The sequence below is a fragment of the Brienomyrus brachyistius genome, chromosome 19 (genome assembly GCF_023856365.1).
Source record: "Brienomyrus brachyistius isolate T26 chromosome 19, BBRACH_0.4, whole genome shotgun sequence".
NCBI classification, from domain to species: Eukaryota; Metazoa; Chordata; class Actinopteri; order Osteoglossiformes; family Mormyridae; genus Brienomyrus; species Brienomyrus brachyistius.
The window spans coordinates 11,173,386-11,193,353 of NC_064551.1; the positions used below are offsets into that span (position 1 = coordinate 11,173,386).

Sequence of the window (19,968 nt, forward strand, 5' to 3'; positions counted from 1 at the left end):
CATGTAACTGGCAGCATGCTCTTATAAAAATATATTAACACTGATGATTAGCAAAAAATGGACCAGGACAAATAGTTGACAGACCATTGCTTGATATTTATAGTCAGATATCCAATATATTTGTGTGACTTCTAAAGCCCTTATTTTTTCCCCAAACTTGGTTGTATGGTTTAAACAATCCTCCTCACATGAGTTAGCATATATATACACGTAAACACTATAATTTCTAATATACATAATCCAAGCATTTTATCATTTGCTCAGCTTGTAACTGCCACATTGAAACGAGTGCATCTACAATTGATGCATTAACGAGCTCCCTCAGTTGTTAGCTGAAAAAGTCTTCAGCATGAACACTAGAGGGCAGCATTGTCAACAGAAAAGGTTTCCTATTTGCTAAGATTGTTGTTTTACCTCCTTAATAATAAAATAAAGTTACATGTATTCTGACTTCAGTATAAAAATGGAGTTAAATCATGCGAGGCATTTCTACGTGCAGGATTTTTCAAACCAATCTACAAATGTTAAACGTACATTCAATTTATAAATTCAATCAATTTAGTTACAATGGTTTGTTCCAGACTCGTTAACTGTAAACGTATAAAGTGATGGTTTTCCCAGTTCTCTATGACTTAAATGCTATTTCACTAAGGGCTCTTTTCTCGTATCATATTTTAATTTATCTGCGTTTATTTGTATATTGCCAGTGATCACACAGTGGGGAAAAAGTACATTTACAAAAAATAAACAAACAATTACAACATGTACGCTTTTTTTCCCTCCACATTGTTAGCTTAATCCTCACATACTGTAGGTGTAGTTAGGGGGGCTACGGTTGTGACCATTGAGGCAGGTGAGGGGTGTGAGGAAAGGTATTATGGGACAGGAGCTAAGTCTCACTCTGGCCGGGTCCTCATGCCCAGGTACTGCTTGAGGAGCTCGCTGAAGCGTTTCTGGTTGTGCCACTTGCGGGCCGACTTGCGGATGCCTATGAAGCCACCGTATCGCTTCTGCAGGCTCCTGCCAGGGCCCATCAACTTCCTGTATCCGTACTTCCCCTTCAGGAAGCCGCCAAATCGCTTCGACAGGCTGATGGCCACCTCTTGTGACTTCCCATCATCCTCACGGTCCCCTTCATCGTCATCTGCCGCCCCGCCCTCCCCCTCTTCCTCCTCGGTCCTGAGCTGCCGGGGAAAGCGGGGGTCCAAGATCTGAGCGGCCTCCCAGGAAGTTTCGTCAAGGCCCAGGGCCCGTGCTGCGTGGTGGAACCGCTCCAGGGCTTCAGAGAACTCCTGGCCTTCACTCTCCCGGTCCGTCGGTGTCAGGGTGGGTGCCTCGTTCATCCCCTTCTTTAACACAGTGACCTCTACAGGCAAGGAGCGGAGCTGCAAGAACTCCCTGTACCTATGACACAAGTCCCAGGTAAGTCCCAGGGAGGCCCTCTCCTTGCACTCAACCAGACAAGCCTGCAGGGATCACAACATGGTGGAACGATGTTAGGAAGGTGAGCCAGACCCTGAGGAACAGCCTGGGAAAAGCATTTCAACTTTTATTTCATTACAGTTGTTATTATCTCTCTATGGTGCAGTGGTTAGCACTGTTGCCTCACACCTCTGGGACCCGGGTTCAAGTCTCCGCCTGGGTAACATGTGTGTGGAGCCTTGGTGAGCAGCATCTGTCTTTGTGTAACTGTGAATCTGTTCAAAAAGTACATAAAGGACAGCAGCCCGCTCCTCAGTATACAGCGTGTCTTCAGCTCGTTTCCCAAATTAACAAATGAAAGGAGGTAAGAGGCATTTATTTCTGGAAATGACTAAGGGCCAGATGAGAGTGCGGCTGTCAAGTTCTGGGGAAAGGGGGACCGAGCTCCTGCCTGCAGGTCCTATCTTGACACGGCTGACCACATTTTGGGGGGGGCATTTAGACTCAATCGTGTGCAGCTTTATCATGTCGATTACCGGTGCTGGCAACAGCAACTGTATCGCTATACAGCCGCGTCGAGCACTGAGGTCATGCTATGTCAGCATCCACAGATACCTAAGCAGACAGAAGAGACCAGCTTATATTCTTAAATTATTATATTATTAAACAGGAACGACGCCACTCAATCAGGAAGATGATGTGCTCGCCACGTTCCTGCATCCGAATCCTGCATCTCTAGTTTTAAGAGATTTTGCCAGAGGTGATTGTTACTGATGTGTCACTGATTGGAATTTTAACAGGATCTCTCAGAGGTTATTATGGTTGGCTGTGGGAAATCCCTATTCGTGTCAGAATCTGAATCTATGGGAGTAAGGCCTGCTCTCAGGAATGGAGGAAGGGGATGTTGTGTAAAAGTGCTTTAAGGGAAGGGGAACACTTATGCATATGAAAGGCTTTTACAGCACAAGTCTTTTTGTGCTCAGATCTTGAACAAAGAATGCAAGCATTGGGTAACAATCTGTAAATCTGGCAGTTGATGGCAGTTTGGTGTACTCTGTGGAAAGGAAAATCATATCCTCTTCAGCTTGGCAGAAGTAATCAATCCTTGCACTATGAGTATATGTCAATGCTTGATGGGGTAAGGAGTGTGGGCGGCAGGTTCATCCTATGGTCAACTGATTAACCCTGGCAGGGTAGCAGAACTGGACGCCCAAGCCTGGGAAAGTATGGAATGGTGTCAAAGAGAGCATCACTGGAACTGTGTTACCATTACCTTCTTTGCTTAATGAGCAAAGGATGAAACTATGGTGGCTAGGCAGAAAATAATATATAAATTATGCAAGTAGTTAGCCTATAGTAGTGGTCTCCAACTCCTGTCCTGGAGAGCTACCGTCCAGTAGGTTTTCTATCATACCTGACTTCTGATGAGCCACAGCTGCTCTCAGGTCAATACCAGGAACAGGTGTGGCTCATGGGAAGCCAAGTGGGACAGAAAACCTTCTGGATACTAGATCTCGAGGACCGGAGTTGGAGACCCCTGGTCTATTGGAAGGGAACGCCTTATGAGGAAGAAAATGGGTGTACAATGGCTAGGCTAGAAACTTAAGAATGTATTACGCATGCATGTATTCTTGTTACAGAGTGAATACTTTATGTATTAAATAGTTTAAGTCAAGACACTCCTGTAAGATAACGAATCAAATCCTTGAAGTCTAGAAAGTGGAAAGGACACAGATGAAACAAGCAACCAGTGTGTAAGATACGGGAGTTTCTATGCTGACAGTGTGCTTTCAGCATGGCTGTCTCAAGTGTCTGAGCACCTTTGGCCAAGAATAAAGGAACGAAAAACTTAAACGTGTCGGGCTTGTATTCTTGTCATTTTTCTACGACAACCCTCTGACACGCCGGTCCTCGACAAAGAAAAAACTAGCAGAGAGGGTGTGTAGCACACGCTGAAGGTGTGGTGGCTGAGAGATGCTGGCGACGTGGTGAAAGGCTGATGTGCGGATGGCTGGGAGGAAGGGTCCTTCGTGAGGAAACTGCAGAGTGACCGGGAGCCTCACCAGGGTGCTGAAGACTTGCTTTTCAGGGAGGGGCACCCTGCAAGAGAGGCAGTCCCTCTGGCAGTCGCAGTGTCCCGGCACAGTGAGGCAGAGAAGCTGCAGCAGAGTCAACAGGGGGGTCTCCATGGTGCAGAGAGGGGTACCTCCTTGGGATCTGTGTTTGAGGGATGGAGACGGTGAATGGAAAGCAAAAAGCACAGCAACTGGTTTGCATGTACAGTCACTTTCACTTTTCATGTTTTTCATGGTGTAAAGAATGATGTTACTCAGGCTACTTAATACCTGTGACAAGGCAGGTGACAAATAAACATTGGATAGTTCAATCTTCAAACGAACCGTATTTTGGTTGTAAGTGTATAGCAACATTAAAGGCTTTCGTGGAGTTTCAGTGGTCTGCCCCATGGGCGTCAGCACACCATGGGGTCCTACCTGGAAAACAGTCACACTAAAGGATGCCCTTGTCACTGCCTGTCACAAGCTCAACATATCTCTCATAAAAGTTCATGTTCACCACGTATTAGCCATCCATTAAGTAACGCTGGGGTGTCTTCTACACCCCCAACGTCCCGTCCCCCCCCCCCCAGATCATGACTTACACAATTTGCAGCGTGACATCTGTTTTGTATAAAGGAGCCTGATTTCAAACTTCATTAGCGAGGCTCATCGTCTGCCAAATTGATGTGAGAATTAGGGCCTGTGGTATAATGGGGAGGAATTGAAAACGGGGGGGGCAGGGTTCGGAGCTCGTCGAGCGCTGAGTCACATCGAAAGCGAGTTCATCACGGAGCAGATAAGAGCCAGAGAAACAAGAAAGGGGATGGGAATGGGGGGGGCAAAAGGCAGCGGATAGCTAATCTGCTGATCTGCCTTCATTCAGCCAGGATGGAATCCATCATCTTTTGAAAAGTACCCAAGGATTCCTCTAATATAGTCTGAGTCCCGCGGTGTTCATTTGCTGCTGCTGTTGAGTTCTTTTTTTTTGTTTTTAATGAGCTAAAGAATCATTATTGACTCTGTCATTTGCTTATTTTGGCTAATAAAAAATCCCACATAAGACAAGCAGAAGTACATGAGGTCACATTACTCACGACTGCTTGATGAATGTACATTTCTAGCAGGTTATAAACGGGCAGGAGCTGATAGCAGTACTCGTGGCATTTTTACGAAACATAACCTGACACGAGAGCTTAGAAAGCACCCTGGTTAAGGATGATAATGTGATTTCTTGATCTGCAAATATAATCATTCGCCTTATTGAGGGGGGGGGGGGTCATACGCCGATATGAAATTTTCCACTGACGAGCTGCTCATTTTCCGCCGCAGTGGGTGTCTGTGCTCCTGCTCTGCTGCTCGACGGCATGTGTCTAATCGTGCCCATTTGGCTAAAACACATAAGGATGTGACAAGTGGAAGAAGCAGAGCAATGCTGTTCAGTCAGTCCCAGTCCTGAGTGTATTTAATTAATATAGGGGTTTTGTTTTGTCCAAGTGCCACATTGAGGGAATAGCAGACTTCGCACTAACTAGACAGCTCATTCTAAAGCAGTCACAATCTTTATTTTATTGTTTTCATTGCTCTGGTATTCTATAAGATTGTTCCTTACTGGTACTAATATTTAAAGACAATATTAAAAAGTTATCATACACTAGGTCATTTCCCCCAATAATTGAGCTTTTCCATCGCATGATTGCAGAGGAAATCTCTCAGGCAAGAAAAGCCTTTAGATGCTGTCCGCCGCAACATCTTTTTCAGACGGAGCATCGGCCCAAGGATTAATACAAACACCTAGTACAAATATGAATTCAGTTATATGTATTTACAGACATAGCAGAGCATTATTTTGTGGTGCTATAAGAGGAATGGGGGACATATTAAATTCTTCTGCTGAGACAATGAGTCTCCTCATGGTAATTTCTGCTTTCACTAATTACCTTCACATCACCATCTTATATTCTGCCATTTTCGAAATCGATTGCCTGTTAAGATATCTGCTTTACCGTCCAATTTCATTGCATCTGAGAAATGTACGCATTGCATCCAGGTACACATCAGCTTGACATACTATAAAACGTAACGGCCGTAACGTTGCACCCCTTGGCCCAGGAGAAATAGAAGTTGCACTTCATAAATTAAAAAATTATGTCCTATTTGCCAACCATTCCCATATCCATGGGTATGTCTTGATTTAAATTCCGGTAATCTTTGTCTTTCAGGACCAGTCGTTTAAGTTGATCATGTATGAACTTTGGGCAGGAGCCTCCCATTCTCCATCCCTCCAGTGCAGTATCAACGATTAGCGATCATCACTAAACCATGACTCAGCTGCCCACTGCGTGATTGAGTCCCCAGATTAAAATTAGCCCTCTATTTAATGCTTTAAACATTACCCTTGTTCACAGAAATGACACGAATGCTTGAGTCAGATATGAAGTGATATATTAACATTAATTAATCAATCAGCTCAATGAAAGTTTCTTAATTTTAACTTCACAATTGCAACCATAAAATGCGGCAATCAAAGCAATTAACTTGTAATGACAAAAAAAGTATTGATTGAAAATACTAGGGCTACTGCTGTTCCTACAAAATTGTAATTAGTACATAGAATATGAAGAAGCAGACGTCAGAGAATAACCCAGTGGAGTGTGAAAAATTCTCGGCGTTCCAAAATAGGAAATTAAAATGTACAGTAGTCAGGGAGAAACATTCAGCCCCGAGGAGATCTAACGGCAGCAATACCACTATTGAGCTGTCTGTTCACGTATTCTTGCCATTTTGTTTTCTCATATCTTGGTGGGTGGGGTGTGGGGGGCATTGGCAGCTTAACCAGCCCCCAAAGAGGCAGCAGCGGACGTGCACCTACTCTACCTCCATTACGTCACGATGGTCTCTCCAAATGATATTCTCAAAGGGAGGCAGGACAAGTCAGAACTAGTCGCAGGTGACTCCTCAGTTTGCTGTGTGAACCTGTGATATATCAGGGCTCTGGCTTTCAAAGCAGAACTTTAAAAGTCTCTCAAATACGTGCTGTGGCAAAGTGAGCCTGTTAACTCTGCAATTTTTGACTGACATGAGTATTTCAGGGTTAACTTCGGTCAGCTGGCTGGAGCGAGATTTTCAATTCAAGGCAAGTCTGCACGCGCACGTACATGTATGTAACAGTTTAATTACCTTGTAAGTAATCTGTAGGGTTTGCAAACTGCCTAGTGCTTTTGATGTAGCTAATTTAGGTTTTTTATGGAATAATGCGGGCGGCATGGTGGTACAGTGGTTAGCACTGTTGCCTCACACCACTGGGACCCGGGTTCGAGTCTCCGCCTGGGTCACATGTGTGCGGAGGTTGCATGTTCTCCCCATGTCGTCGTGGGGTTTCCTCCGGGTACTCTGGTTTCCCCCCACAGTCCAAAAACATGCCGAGGCTAATTAGAGTTGCTAAATTGCCCATAGGTGTGCGTGTGTGAGTGTGCCCTGCGATGGGCTGGGGCCCCATCCTGGGTTGTTCCCTGCCTCATGCCCATTACTTCCGGGATAGGCTCTGGACCCCTCGCGACCCAGTAGAACAAGCGGTTTGGAAAACTGGATGGATGGATGGATGGATGGAATAATACAGATTTGATGTAAGATTTCACGCATGACGTGAGTGTCTGAAAGCGTCACGCCAGATGACTTCCCTGATTTTGACTCAGTAGTCCTGTAGCCTGGCATCTCCAGAGAGAGCCTGCTCCTGGCTGTGTGTGTGTGTGTGTGTGTGGAGTTCGAATGTTCTCCTGCAGGTACTGTGGTTTAATTTTGCACCCCAAAGACATGCATTTAGGCAAACTGATGTATGTGAATTGCCCACAGTATGTGTCACATGTGCCATGTGCTCGCCCTGTGATTTCCCAGCTCTCTCCTGTGTTTCCATGCTTCACACTCACTAGATTGGGGAAGATGGCTGCATGTAATGTGAGAATGTGATCTAAATGTTTTACTCTCACTGGACGTGGTAAAGATGGCTATATACAACAGTGCAGAGGCATCAAAGTCCTTGTCTCTGACCTCAAAATTACCTGGAAGTAGCTGCATCAATTTATTTTTTATTTTGCTTTGACTTGAATCTTCTTGATTTATTGAGATCCTTCTGAATGTTGACCTAAAAGAACATGATTGTGCTCGTTAAGAAGAATATCTGCTTTATCTAGTATCATAGGCCATGGTTCAGCGCCTTAATTATGCTTTAAGGTTTTAGCTATAGAGGTTATTAAGTTACAAATGTTGGGGCTCAGTTCAGTGCCAGGTTCCTCGGTGCAGCTGGGTCAAGATCAGGGGATTATTTCAGACACTGCATGTATCATCCAGTGTGGTGGAAAAAACACTAAATTACACAGCAGTGATAAAGTAATTAGAAGTTTGGTTAAGTAATTAAGAGCCTTAAATAACCAAATTATGAAGGTGTAATTATACCAGGGGCTCAGTTCAGTGGATTTGGCTTGGCTCCTACTTCTGCTTTAATGGGTAATTTAAAAAAAATCCTAGGCTCAGGTGTTTTCATGTATTGAGGCAATTAGATAAAAATGTAGGAGTTAACAAGGTCTGGGAGGTTGTTCTGCTGAAGCTGGGCTTTTTAAAGGAGATGACAGGCTCATCAGCGCTCTGTAATCTGCAGACCGTGAGCAGGAGCCGTGAAGTTGCGCCGTGCAGACAGCCGCTAAAGAGCCCCCTCCCCCCTCTGGGGAGACCTATTCGAGCTGCAGATCTCCTGGATGGGGTGGGAAGTTGGCCAGCTTGGCATGGAGCCTGTCACCAATGTGAGCACCTTGGGTTTGATGCATAAAAATGAAGTGATCAGTCTATGCCTAGAATATTGATATATTAAATATTACTGTTTGTGGACTGCAGGTAGGTCCACTGATAATGATAAAATGATGAAATCAGTTTGTCTAAATTGACCCTTCTTGGATGTCCCTTGCCTTGTGCGCTGCGTGTTTCCAGGCGTAATCCAGTACTGAATAAGCAATTACTGAAGATGGGTGGAAAAATAGAGAGAGGAGAGCGTTACACGGCTTGACCGTTTGAACCTCTCCTATACATGCCAACCTGGAGTGAAAACGGTGAGATGGGTGATTAAAAACCTGGTTGGTTGAAATGGTGAGTTACCAAAAAACGGTGGGGGGGGCTCGCCTTGTCAATGGGTGACGGTGAAACTTGCCGATGATTCTCCTGTCATATTTACTATACAGCATGTCATCAACCGTGCATCTGAGAGATGCCTACAGGCGTTAAAACACATGGGCTTCAGGGCTACAGCTTGAGACTTGACAGCTGTACTCTGTGCTCTGCGGCACTGAATCTTCTCCACATGAGGTAAGCTGGTACACAGCTGACATGCTTTGCATCAATCACCTCTGTATCAAAGGTTATTCCTACCCGATTTCAGCATAAGAGCTGTATCCTGGGCTCCTTCCTTTACCGTTACTGTGTAGACAGTGGTGATTATTTCATACCAGCAGTGCAGCAAACTGGAGCCACACGAGTTGCCATTACAGAGGTAATTATTCAGTCACATGACATCATCCATTGAGCCTGTAACATCTTAGCTCTAGATCACGAGTTTCTGCATAACATTCACCATTGGTCAACGATGCTTTTGATACACCTCATTTGAATTAAATTTAATTAAATGAAAAGCCACTTTGTAGCTAGATAAAATTATGGTTAATGAGACTGCATAATCAATAAAAATACCAAGCTCACACTCAGCACATACATGCTTTTCCAGTGACCCAGGTAGCTATCAGGTCTGCTCAGTATAGACGCGCTTCACCAAAGATTCGCCAGCAGAGTCTAAGGCTGTCCATCGTGTCACCACAGCCTGGTTCTGATTTCTCCTGACCAGTAGGTCACCTGTGCTGATTTACAGGTGTGTGGTCCCTCTGGATGTTTGCTGGGCTTACTGAAGATCAGGTGCCAGTCTGCTGTTTTAGTCCTTTTGCATTCAAACACCAGTTCCTCTCCCCCACCCCCTGTGTTTTACGTTCTTCAGGTTATCAAACTCCTACCAAGGCTTCCAATTGCAGTAATGACTTCAATTAAATGACAAATTACATTCTACACCATAAATGAACCAGCAGATGGAAATCAGAGCATCACCTCAGCTTCTGATGTAATGAGTGAATGGAAAAAGCAATATATAAATAACATCTAACCACCTTCCTTGACCACTTATCAAGTACTGATTCCCAGTGAACCTGGAGCATAATCCAAGATACAAGAGAGGGGAAAGCCAGGCAGGGCAGCACCTGGACAGGATGACAGTGTATCGTAGAGCACTCACAATCACAGGCTGCTGGGACATAAATTCATATTCCACTCCATATTTGGAACTGCAGCAGAAAAGGAGAGCAGCTGGAGGAAACCAGTTGAGACAGGGAGGGTACAGGAAAGAGTGGAGGGAACATGAAAGCATGGAGGGAGCATGAGAGCGTGGAGAGAACATTTGGAGGGAACATGAGAGCGTGGAGGGAGCATGAGAGCGTGGAGGGAGCATGAGAGCGTGGAGAGAACATTTGGAGGGAACATGAAAGCATGGAGGGAGCATGAGAGCGTGGAGGGAGCATGAGAGCGTGGAGGGAGCATGAGAGCGTGGAGGAAACATGAGAGTGTGGAGGGAGCATGAGAGCGTGGAGGAAACATGAGAGCGTGGAGGGAGCATGAGAGCGTGGAGGGAGCATGAGAGCGTGGAGGGAACATGAGAGCATGGAGGGAGCATGAGAGCATGGAGGGAACATGACAGCGTGGAGGAAGCATGAGATCATGGAGGGAGCATGAGAGCGTGGAGGGAGCATGAGAGCATGGAGGGAACATGACAGCGTGGAGGAAGCATGAGATCATGGAGGGAGCATGAGAGCGTGGAGGGAGCATGAGATCATGGAGGGAGCATGGAGGGAGCATGAGAGCGTGGAGGAAGCATGAGATCATGGAGGGAGCATGAGAGCGTGGAGGGAGCATGAGAGCGTGGAGGGAGCATGAGAGCGTGGAGGGAGCATGAGAGCGTGGAGGGAACATGACAGCGTGGAGGAAGCATGAGATCATGGAGGGAGCATGAGAGCGTGGAGGGAGCATGAGAGCGTGGAGGAAGCATGAGATCGTGGAGGGAGCATGAGAGCGTGGAGGAAGCATGAGATCATGGAGGGAGCATGAGAGCGTGGAGGGAGCATGAGAGCGTGGAGGGAGCATGAGAGCGTGGAGGAAGCATGAGATCATGGAGGGAGCATGAGAGCGTGGAGGGAGCATGAGAGCGTGGAGGGAGCATGAGAGCGTGGAGGAAGCATGAGATCATGGAGGGAGCATGAGAGCATGGAGGGAGCATCAGAGCGTGGAGGGAGCATCAGAGCGTGGAGGGAGCGAGAGCATGCTCACTTGATGTGGAGTAAGGAATCAGAAGCACAGCCCTGAATCTTGCTTTGAGGTTTTTCATCCAGAATGCATACCGTGTCTCATGTGTGATACCCACATTTACTCTTTCTCTGTCTTCTTCAAACATTCCTTTCATTGTCTTTTGTGTTCCTTACTTTTAAGTCAATATGAAAATTTGCCCCAGAGATTTCCCCTAACCACCAGATAAAACTAAAAAACTAAAAAAAGATCTGAAATAAAGGTTCATAATGAATGAGAGCAGCTGACAGGGGGCTGAAGAAGTGCCTGTCATTAAACAGACCCGGGGGGTCGTGGCCTTAATTAGCTTTAGCATAATCGAAGTGGCGTCTTCCTCCACTCCCCCGTTAAGCCATGCCACAAAAGGGACTGGCAGCCACCTGATGCTAATGGGCTATGTGAAACGCCAGACCCAGCGTGCGCCAGCCCGCCGCGCTTCGCCACGAGGCAGCTCCGTGGGAGATGTGGGGACCACGTCAGCGCCTCGCGGTCTGGTGCATCCTCGCAGCTTAAAGGCGCCCACAGAGACTGTCGGTGTGGTAACTCCCTCAGGTGACACCAAGCAGGTGTTCAGTGGGGACTTTGCAGCAACAGATAGTGAAATAAGGAAAACAAGCTTTTCCTGTGACGTTTTAGTTAGAAAGGTTAAAGGCACCTTTAATCTGCTCTTCACACTAATACCTCTAAATATGACGAATTTGCTAACTCTCCCAATGCCGTCTTCAGACCAGATTTCTCTTTTTAAGTTCACAATAATTAAAACAATAAACTGACCCATAATATAATTAACTAACCCTTCAAAATAAATGTGCACAAAAAAAGGAAAAGCTCATCAACAAAGCATAATAAAACAAAATGACAGGCAAAGCAAATGTTTACATGAAATTTAAACCTCTTAAAAATGGCCACAGGTTGGAAGGAAAGCTGTAAAATGAATTACGTTGAATCAACCAGAATGAACACAAGCCAAACACACCGCTGCCTCACTGGGGCTCGCACCAAACCTTGATACGTCAAATGCACCCAGAGACGAGCAGACATCATAAAGAGTGAAGGCTGCTCTCCTCCAGATGAGGAGAGAGGAGGTGCCATGTAGCCCTACCTGTGAGCAGAGATGGGAGGCGTGTTCTCCAAAGCTTCTGAGGATTCAGCTGGCTTGGTGACAGCACGGTCCTGTCCTCCGCCTTGGAAACAAAAACTAAGTGCTTGCAGTCATACGGCAGTGTCTTCTTATAGTGACACCCCCCCCCCCCCCACTGACTTAGCCCAGCCCCCTTACCCCCAGCCAACTCCCCCCTCGCCTAGCCACGTTACTACAACTCTCAGAGGGAGAGAGTGAACAAGGAGGGAGAGTAAGTGGGAAAAAAGGGGAGGGCAGGCGTCTTACGCACAGCCACGGATGTGACCGTCGGTGACGTGTGAGCCTATGCACCTTCCTGGAAGGAGCTAATGAGGCTGAACATCTACATCATGCGGATATTTATGTGCCACTGTACATAAGAATAAGGTCCCTACAGCTCCAACACGCGCGCACATCCGTCACCCCAACACAGGTGGGGGCATCGGCAGAGACAGGGACGCAACATGCATTAGCTGTTTGGAGCTTCATATCTTAGTGTTATATTTAAATCACAAGGACTCAATCAAGTCTGACATCATATCATTGAAACCAGTTAGACCCTTAAAAGAAAGGACTCCCCATTTAATCCTTTGGGGGGAGGGGGGGTAGAGAGATCAGGCAGAGGTGGGAGTGACAAATCAAGGCAGAGTATGAACAAACTATCAAATTGTCTGCTTTGAAATTAAGAATATATTTATATAATTTATAAGCTAAAGTATACATGGATGTACAGTATATGGTCTGTGTTCATGTGAGGATAAATGAAAAGCTGCAATGAACATCGCGACTTTGGACATTTTGAACAGGTGCAAGGTGGATGATAGGACATGTTATTATGTACGAGATTATGGAAAGATCATAGAAACCCCACATGACGAAGGAATTTGACATTGAAGTAAATCACAATTATAGCCACAGCTGAGTGGTATTTGGTTACAGTTAACAGTGTTAGTCAGATATGAAACAGGTCAGCAATCATTGCTGTGATATGTGAGTGAGCAATGAACTGGAAATTTATTTGTTTAACATATGCTTTTACGCAAAACAACAAACAATTGAGAAGGCAGAGTCAGCCAATATCTGGAGTAACTGGGGTTAATGGGCCTCACTCAAGGGCCCAATGGTGACATCACTCTGCCAAGTATAGGATTTGAACCAACAACCATTCACTGTCTTTTTTGCAGTCATCCATCCATCCATCCATTTTCCAAACCGCCTATCCTACTGGGTCGCGGGGGGTCCGGAGCCTATCCCGGACGCAATGGGCACGAGGCAGGGAACAACCCAGGATGGGGGGCCAGCCCATCACAGGGCACACTCACACACACCATTCACTCACACATACACTCCTATGGGCAATTTTAGCAACTCCAATTGGCCTCAGCATGTTTTTGGACTGTGGGGGGAAACCGGAGTACCTGGAGGAAACCCCACGATGACATGGGGAGAACATGCAAACTCTGCACACATGTGACCCAGGTGGAGACTCGAACCCAGGTTCCAGAGGTGTGAGGCGACAGCGCTAACCACTGCACCACCATGCCACCCCCTATTTTGCAGTCATTTTATTATTTTTTTTTTCTTTGTATACCATTTTGTTTTCTTTCTGGTGCATATTTCCTGACAAGCACAATTCAGGCAGCCCTCTTACACCCGCCTAACTGGGAAAGCATTTCACTGCACAGAAGTACAGTGTCTGATTGTGTATGTGACGATTAAAACTTAAAACTTGAGTGCAGTGTGCTAATGTACTGAGCCATGGACCGTCACACCCATATAATACGTCAATGGGAACAGTCTCCAAATTCAAGATTACAAACACCAAGCTGCGTGACAAGCTGCGCTGGTGAAGCACATTTCAACTGGGAGGCCAGACTGGGGCCAGTTTTTCTGTTAGGGAGGGCAAATGCATTTAACCTTAATGTCCTCTAGGAATTACTTACACTAGATTGCCAGCATTAAAGAGCAAAAGGAGTTAAATTTTTAGTCGACCTATCTCTACAAATGGACCCCACCCAATGTGTAGCTTCAAACCAGATCATATATTGCTCATTACGCGTACTATAAACATTATAGTAAACATTATAGTAAACATGATAGTAAATGGACCCCAAACCTACAATGGGCTGTATTAAACTACATGCGTATTATGTTACAGTTTCTGCGTAGCAGCTATTTGACGAGGGAAAGGTGTTGAACGTTGCTCAGTTGCAGAAAGTTTGATGTTTCTTTCAGTGTTAAAGAAAGATTCATATAAACAAAATGTATAGCAAGTGCTCACTACCATAAAAAGAATTGTTCAAGCAAAAGGGGGCGAGCCAGTTCTTCATAACTTTTGAAGGAAATAGCCTACCACCACAGTGAGGGTTAGGGACCATAAAGTCTAAATACACGTGCAGTGAGGCACAATAACGCTTTCTTAAACTATAATAAAGTGCAAACTTCCCTTTTTGTATTACAGAAAGTTGCCGAGCATAAACTCAAACTGCTTTTTTAGATATACCCTCAGAAAATAAAAACGGGACCAGCGGCTGAGACGCTCACCAGTTTTACATGGGCATCTTTCCGTAGGTAACTGACAAAGATGGTGATAGATCAGCTATGTTTAAGAGGTTCTTATCACCTGCCGCAGCCAGGTGTTATATGGATGTCCCCTTGGCCTGGTCCAGCTGCTCAGGTTCTCAGCAATGAGGATCCTGTGAGCCGAATCACCTTCAGAGAATCGCTCCACATGGCCGTGGAGCCATAACTGATGCTCCCTCACAATGCAGGTAATGTGCCTTATTTGGGACTCAAAATTTGCTGCTGAACTTTTTCCTACATTCTGATTGGTTTATGTTTGGGAAAACCCAAAGTATGCTTTCAATTCACAATATCAAATGGGATGTCACTTTGTGGAAGTAATTGGATCAGATTATTGTTCTACGTGGTAATATAGGGAATGTCAGGTCATTTTACAGAACCAGGAACACCTTCTGATGCTTTGTGGTGTAGGCGGGTGTAAGGGGGTGGGTGGGGTCTCAAGCAACACTGATTGCTTTGCAGATTAGGCGGGTGTAAGGGGGTGGGTGGGGTCTCACGCAATGCTGATTGCTTTGCAGGTTAGGCGGGTATAAGAGGGGTGGGTGGGGTCTCCCGCAATGCTGATTGCTTTGCAGGTTAGGCGGGTATAAGAGGGGTGGGTGGGGTCTCCCGCAATGCTGATTGCTTTGCAGGTTAGGCGGGTATAAGAGGGGTGGGTGGGGTCTCCCGCAATGCTGATTGCTTTGCAGGTTAGGCGGGTGTAAGAGGGGTGGGTGGGGTCTCCCGCAATGCTGATTGCTTTGCAGGTTAGGCGGGTGTAAGAGGGGTGGGTGGGGTCTCCTGCAACGCTGACCGCTTTGTGGGTTAGGCGGGTGTAAGAGGGGTGGGTGGGGTCTCCCGCAATGCTGACCGCTTAGCAGGTTAGGCGGGTGTAAGGGGGTGGGTGGGGTCTCACGCAATGCTGATTGCTTTGCAGGTTAGGCGGGTATAAGAGGGGTGGGTGGGGTCTCCCGCAATGCTGATTGCTTTGCAGGTTAGGCGGGTATAAGAGGGGTGGGTGGGGTCTCCCGCAATGCTGATTGCTTTGCAGGTTAGGCGGGTATAAGAGGGGTGGGTGGGGTCTCCCGCAATGCTGATTGCTTTGCAGGTTAGGCGGGTGTAAGAGGGGTGGGTGGGGTCTCCCGCAATGCTGATTGCTTTGCAGGTTAGGCGGGTGTAAGAGGGGTGGGTGGGGTCTCCCGCAATGCTGATTGCTTTGCAGGTTAGGCGGGTGTAAGAGGGGTGGGTGGGGTCTCCTGCAACGCTGACCGCTTTGTGGGTTAGGCGGGTGTAAGAGGGGTGGGTGGGGTCTCCCGCAATGCTGACCGCTTAGCAGGTTAGGCGGGTGTAAGGGGGTGGGTGGGGTCTCACGCAATGCTGATTGCTTTGCAGGTTAGGCGGGTATAAGAGGGGTGGGTGGGGTCTCCCGCAATGCTGATTGCTTTGCAGGTTAGGCGGGTATAAGAGGGGTGGGTGGGGTCTCCCGCAATGCTGATTGCTTTGCAGGTTAGGCGGGTATAAGAGGGGTGGGTGGGGTCTCCCGCAATGCTGATTGCTTTGCAGGTTAGGCGGGTGTAAGAGGGGTGGGTGGGGTCTCCCGCAATGCTGATTGCTTTGCAGGTTAGGCGGGTGTAAGAGGGGTGGGTGGGGTCTCCCGCAATGCTGATTACTTCGCAGGTTAGGTGGGTGTAAGAGGGGTGGGTGGGGTCTCCTGCAACGCTGACCGCTTTGTGGGTTAGGCGGGTGTAAGAGGGGTGGGTGGGGTCTCCCGCAATGCTGACCGCTTAGCAGGTTAGGCGGGTGTAAGAGGGGTGGGTGGGGTCTCCCGCAATGCTGACCGCCTTGCAGGTAAGGTGGGTGTAAGAGGGGTGGGTGGGGTCTCACGCAATGCTGATTGCTTTGCAGGTTACGTGGGTTTAAGAATATTGTTGCTGCACCACATGAGCAGTTGGCCCACTTCATTACTGTAGTTAGTCTCATCGTTCTTGCTGTTGATGACACCCGCCGCTTTGGTGTCGTCTGCAAACTTGAAGAAAAGGTTGGTGCTGTAGCTTGGTGTGCAGTCATGGGTCAGCAAGGTGAAGAGCAGGGGGCTGAGCACATGTCCCTGTGACCCTACTGTTACTTGATATTTATTTATTCCTAGTTATTTTGTCCATCACCTGTGTGTGAGCATATAAAACATATAATACACACAATCAGTGACCAAACACAAACAGCTAGCTGCTCCTAGCATTGAATCTTGGATCTGCACCTGAATACATACAGCATGCAGACAGGAGTCAACAGATTCACTTACTGTTCAATTAAGCATTAGAACAGTTAAGGTGCCTGATCTAAGCAATTTTGAACATGGTGCGATTGTTAGTGCCAGATGTTGTGGTTCCAGCATGTCGGACACCCTTCTCGTATTTTCACATACTACTGCGTCTAGAGTTTGCAGAGAATGGTGCAATGAACAGAACACATCCAGTGATTAGCATTTCTATGGCCAAAAACTGCATGTTAATGAGTGGGGTTAGGGAACGGCCAGACTCGTTATAGCTAAAGCGAAGGCCACAAGTGCAAATATACCAGCTCAGTACGGCTTCTCTGAATGCAGAACTTATCTACTCTTATCATGCTTCTGGAGATGAAAGGGAGTGTCACATATGTGCAGTACATCTAGTAGAATGGCCACTGAGTGTATCTCTTTTTTCCTCACATTACATACATCTGTTATGTATAGAATTTACTGTTACTATTAGCTTGCCCTAGCCCCTTATCCCTACATCCAGGCTTTTTATTGTCCTGCAGGGCAATGAAAACCACTCATGCTGACAACGTCAGCAGGGCCTGCACTGTTTATGGGCACCCACGAGTAATTAACCGCTAAGATTGAGCAAAGGTCATTATTTTTGGGTGCTTAATTAATTTAGCAACGTTGCATGCTTTCTCTAAAAGCATATAAGCGCAAAATATTCCTCTAACCAGTAATGGCTGTTTCTAAAGTTCAAGAAGGGCAACAACCTCCTTAATCGAGTTGCCTTCGCAATAATTCTCTCATTCCTATCGAAAGCATCACATTTTCTGACCTGTCAGCTTCCGCATACATCATGCGTTCTTATATGGAGGAATCTGTCTATTGTTGCACCACTTATCCAGAACAGAGTCACATGGGATATCGATCCTATCCCAGGCAGATTTGGGAACAAAGCAGGGGTAAAGGAAACTGAAGTACATAAATAAATGTATCAAAGGGGCAATGATGTGACCTACTGCGCTACCAAATTAAGAATTGAAATGTAAAGAACTATATTTTATTTGGAACATTGTCATACTTAAACCCAAATTTCCCAGACAAATTCCAAGCGTCACACAAATTTAGAAACACTTGGGACAATGGGAAGGCATTTGTCATCACCATGAAAATATCGGCCGCAAATTTTAAGCCATTTTAAGCATATGCCTGAAGGATTTGGTATTTTTCTAACTTTAGGCTTTATTATTCTTTCTGCCCTCCCTGTCATGCCTCTTTATTTTACATTTGAATACTTTAGTGGTGCTTTTATCCCAAAGCTGCTTAGCATTTTAGTCCTGTATACAGCTGGGTGATTCACTCAAGCTGTGTGGCTTAAGCTTCTAACGTGCAACTGCAGAGATCTGGGTGGGATGACGGACAGGTCTAAGGGGCACATGGATCTGAGGAGGGAATGGGGGCCTTAATTTAGGGAAGAGGGTTTTATAAAAGCAAAGTGAAAACAACATTGACTTTCACTTTGGGAGAGTGTAATGAAGTCTGCGCAAATATGCGGTCGGAGGCTTGGTGAGAGAGAACACCTAGGGTACACAAGGATCTGTATCTTAAATCCATCAGCAACGCTAAAAAATATAGTATATTAAAAAAAATGCTGTTCACTCCAGCATGTAGTGTGTAGAGAAGAAAAATATTTTCATTAATTGAAGCTGAAGATGCACCTGACTAGTATTGCAGAACGTGCTGCCTGTGTGGTACATGAAGCTATAGCACAGTCATCTGTAAAATGTAAAGGCCAGGGCATAATCTACTTCCTGTGGATGCTTGCTGGGTATTGTGTCACTGTGTGGGTGGGGCAAGGTTGAAGGAAGGGCAATTGATACTTAAGACAAGATGAACTCTATTGATCCTGGGGGAACATTCTAGAAATATTTCACCTGATGATTTCTTCTCTCTTTTTTTCTTTTATTAAAACCCTACCTTTAGTCTGTCAAAGGGTCAAAGCATAAGCGCAGACTGAGGAGAGTCGCTTTACTAAGAAGACGATGTAACGTATTTCATAATGTTAAAAATTGACACGTAAAAAAAGCATGCAAATATAGATTCAACCTACATGTGCAAATAATCGTTCATGTTTCACGTGCAATTCTATTACTGTATGATAAAAGTATCAGTAATTAATTGGATATAGCAGCGTCTGATTTACCTGACATCTGTGACGTTATGATGTTTTATGCTTTACAGAATCAGGATCGATCAATACATAATAAGGTCCCATGCAGCCCTCGGGGACACTGCAGTACAATATTGTCTTCTACACTGAGGATAAAGGGAGGTCTCATTGCCACACTGCAATGTTACTGGAAGTAATACCTTCGGTATTTCATATTTTCGCATTAAGCCGGATGCAAGTTAGTTAATCACCTACACTGCAGCGCTGACATAACTTAAGATATTACTATTTCCGTATAAAAAATACTATACTTCATTAATAGGATAAAAACAAGTTATTAACAATACCATGTATAAAATCCCAGTCACCACAAATAATCTTTAAATTACAATGAGAAAAAAACAAATAAAAACGGAAAATTAAACCCTCACAACGCAGAGACGAGCCCAGTGGACAAACAGTTAAACGTGAGTGACCTCAGTTAATGATATAATTGCATTGTGACTTATCCAGAAGTCACAATTACCCTCGTAGCAAGAAACACATTAGTGACCCTGAGAAGGAGGACAGGAATGAATCACAAATTTGTGGTTCGTGTGGTTTTAATTTATGTAACGCCATACGCACTGTATACGAGGTCTGACAGACGACATGCAGGAAAATCCAAAAAAAGTTATTATGAGACTTAAAGAGAAGCCTTAATTATAAGATATAAAGTTTAAGAATTAAAGTGAAGTCTTAATGAACAAAGTATACTCAGTTTTATTGTGCCTATCTGTCATTAGACATGACTAAATAAAAAAAAAGGAAAAGTTAGGCAAACATCCAGCTGTAGGACGGACCACCCACAAAATTAATGAGGAACGCCCACTTCGCGAGACGCCATAGGAATGAAGCAAAAAATTTCAAAAAGTGAATGACGTGCCACGTGCAAGATAAATGCGCGCAAACGACCAATCAGAGAGCTGAGCATTCTGAC

General features: G+C 45.6%; 1 protein-coding gene across 1 annotated transcript; it reads right to left on the reverse strand.

Annotated features, from left to right (window-relative positions):
* Window positions 1–672: 672 nt before the first annotated feature.
* Window positions 673–12,129, reverse strand: pnocb (prepronociceptin b). The gene is made up of 3 exons (XM_048985626.1): window positions 12,001–12,129; window positions 3,486–3,639; window positions 673–1,466 (listed from the first exon to the last, which is right to left on the reverse strand). Exons 2-3 carry the CDS (start codon window positions 3,609–3,611, stop codon window positions 897–899), a joined length of 696 nt encoding a protein of 231 aa, XP_048841583.1. The 5' UTR covers window positions 3,612–3,639; window positions 12,001–12,129; the 3' UTR covers window positions 673–896.
* Between the last annotated feature and the right edge of the window lie 7,839 nt (window positions 12,130–19,968).

Coding starts and splice junctions, on each gene's coding strand:
- pnocb (XM_048985626.1), bottom strand. CDS start 3,611: ATGGAGACCCCCCTGTTGACTCTGCTGCAGCTTCTCTGCCTCACTGTG. Junction 1,467..3,485: donor AGCAAGTCTTCAGCACCCTG/GTGAGGCTCCCG, acceptor TGATCCCTGCAG/GCTTGTCTGGTTGAGTGCAA.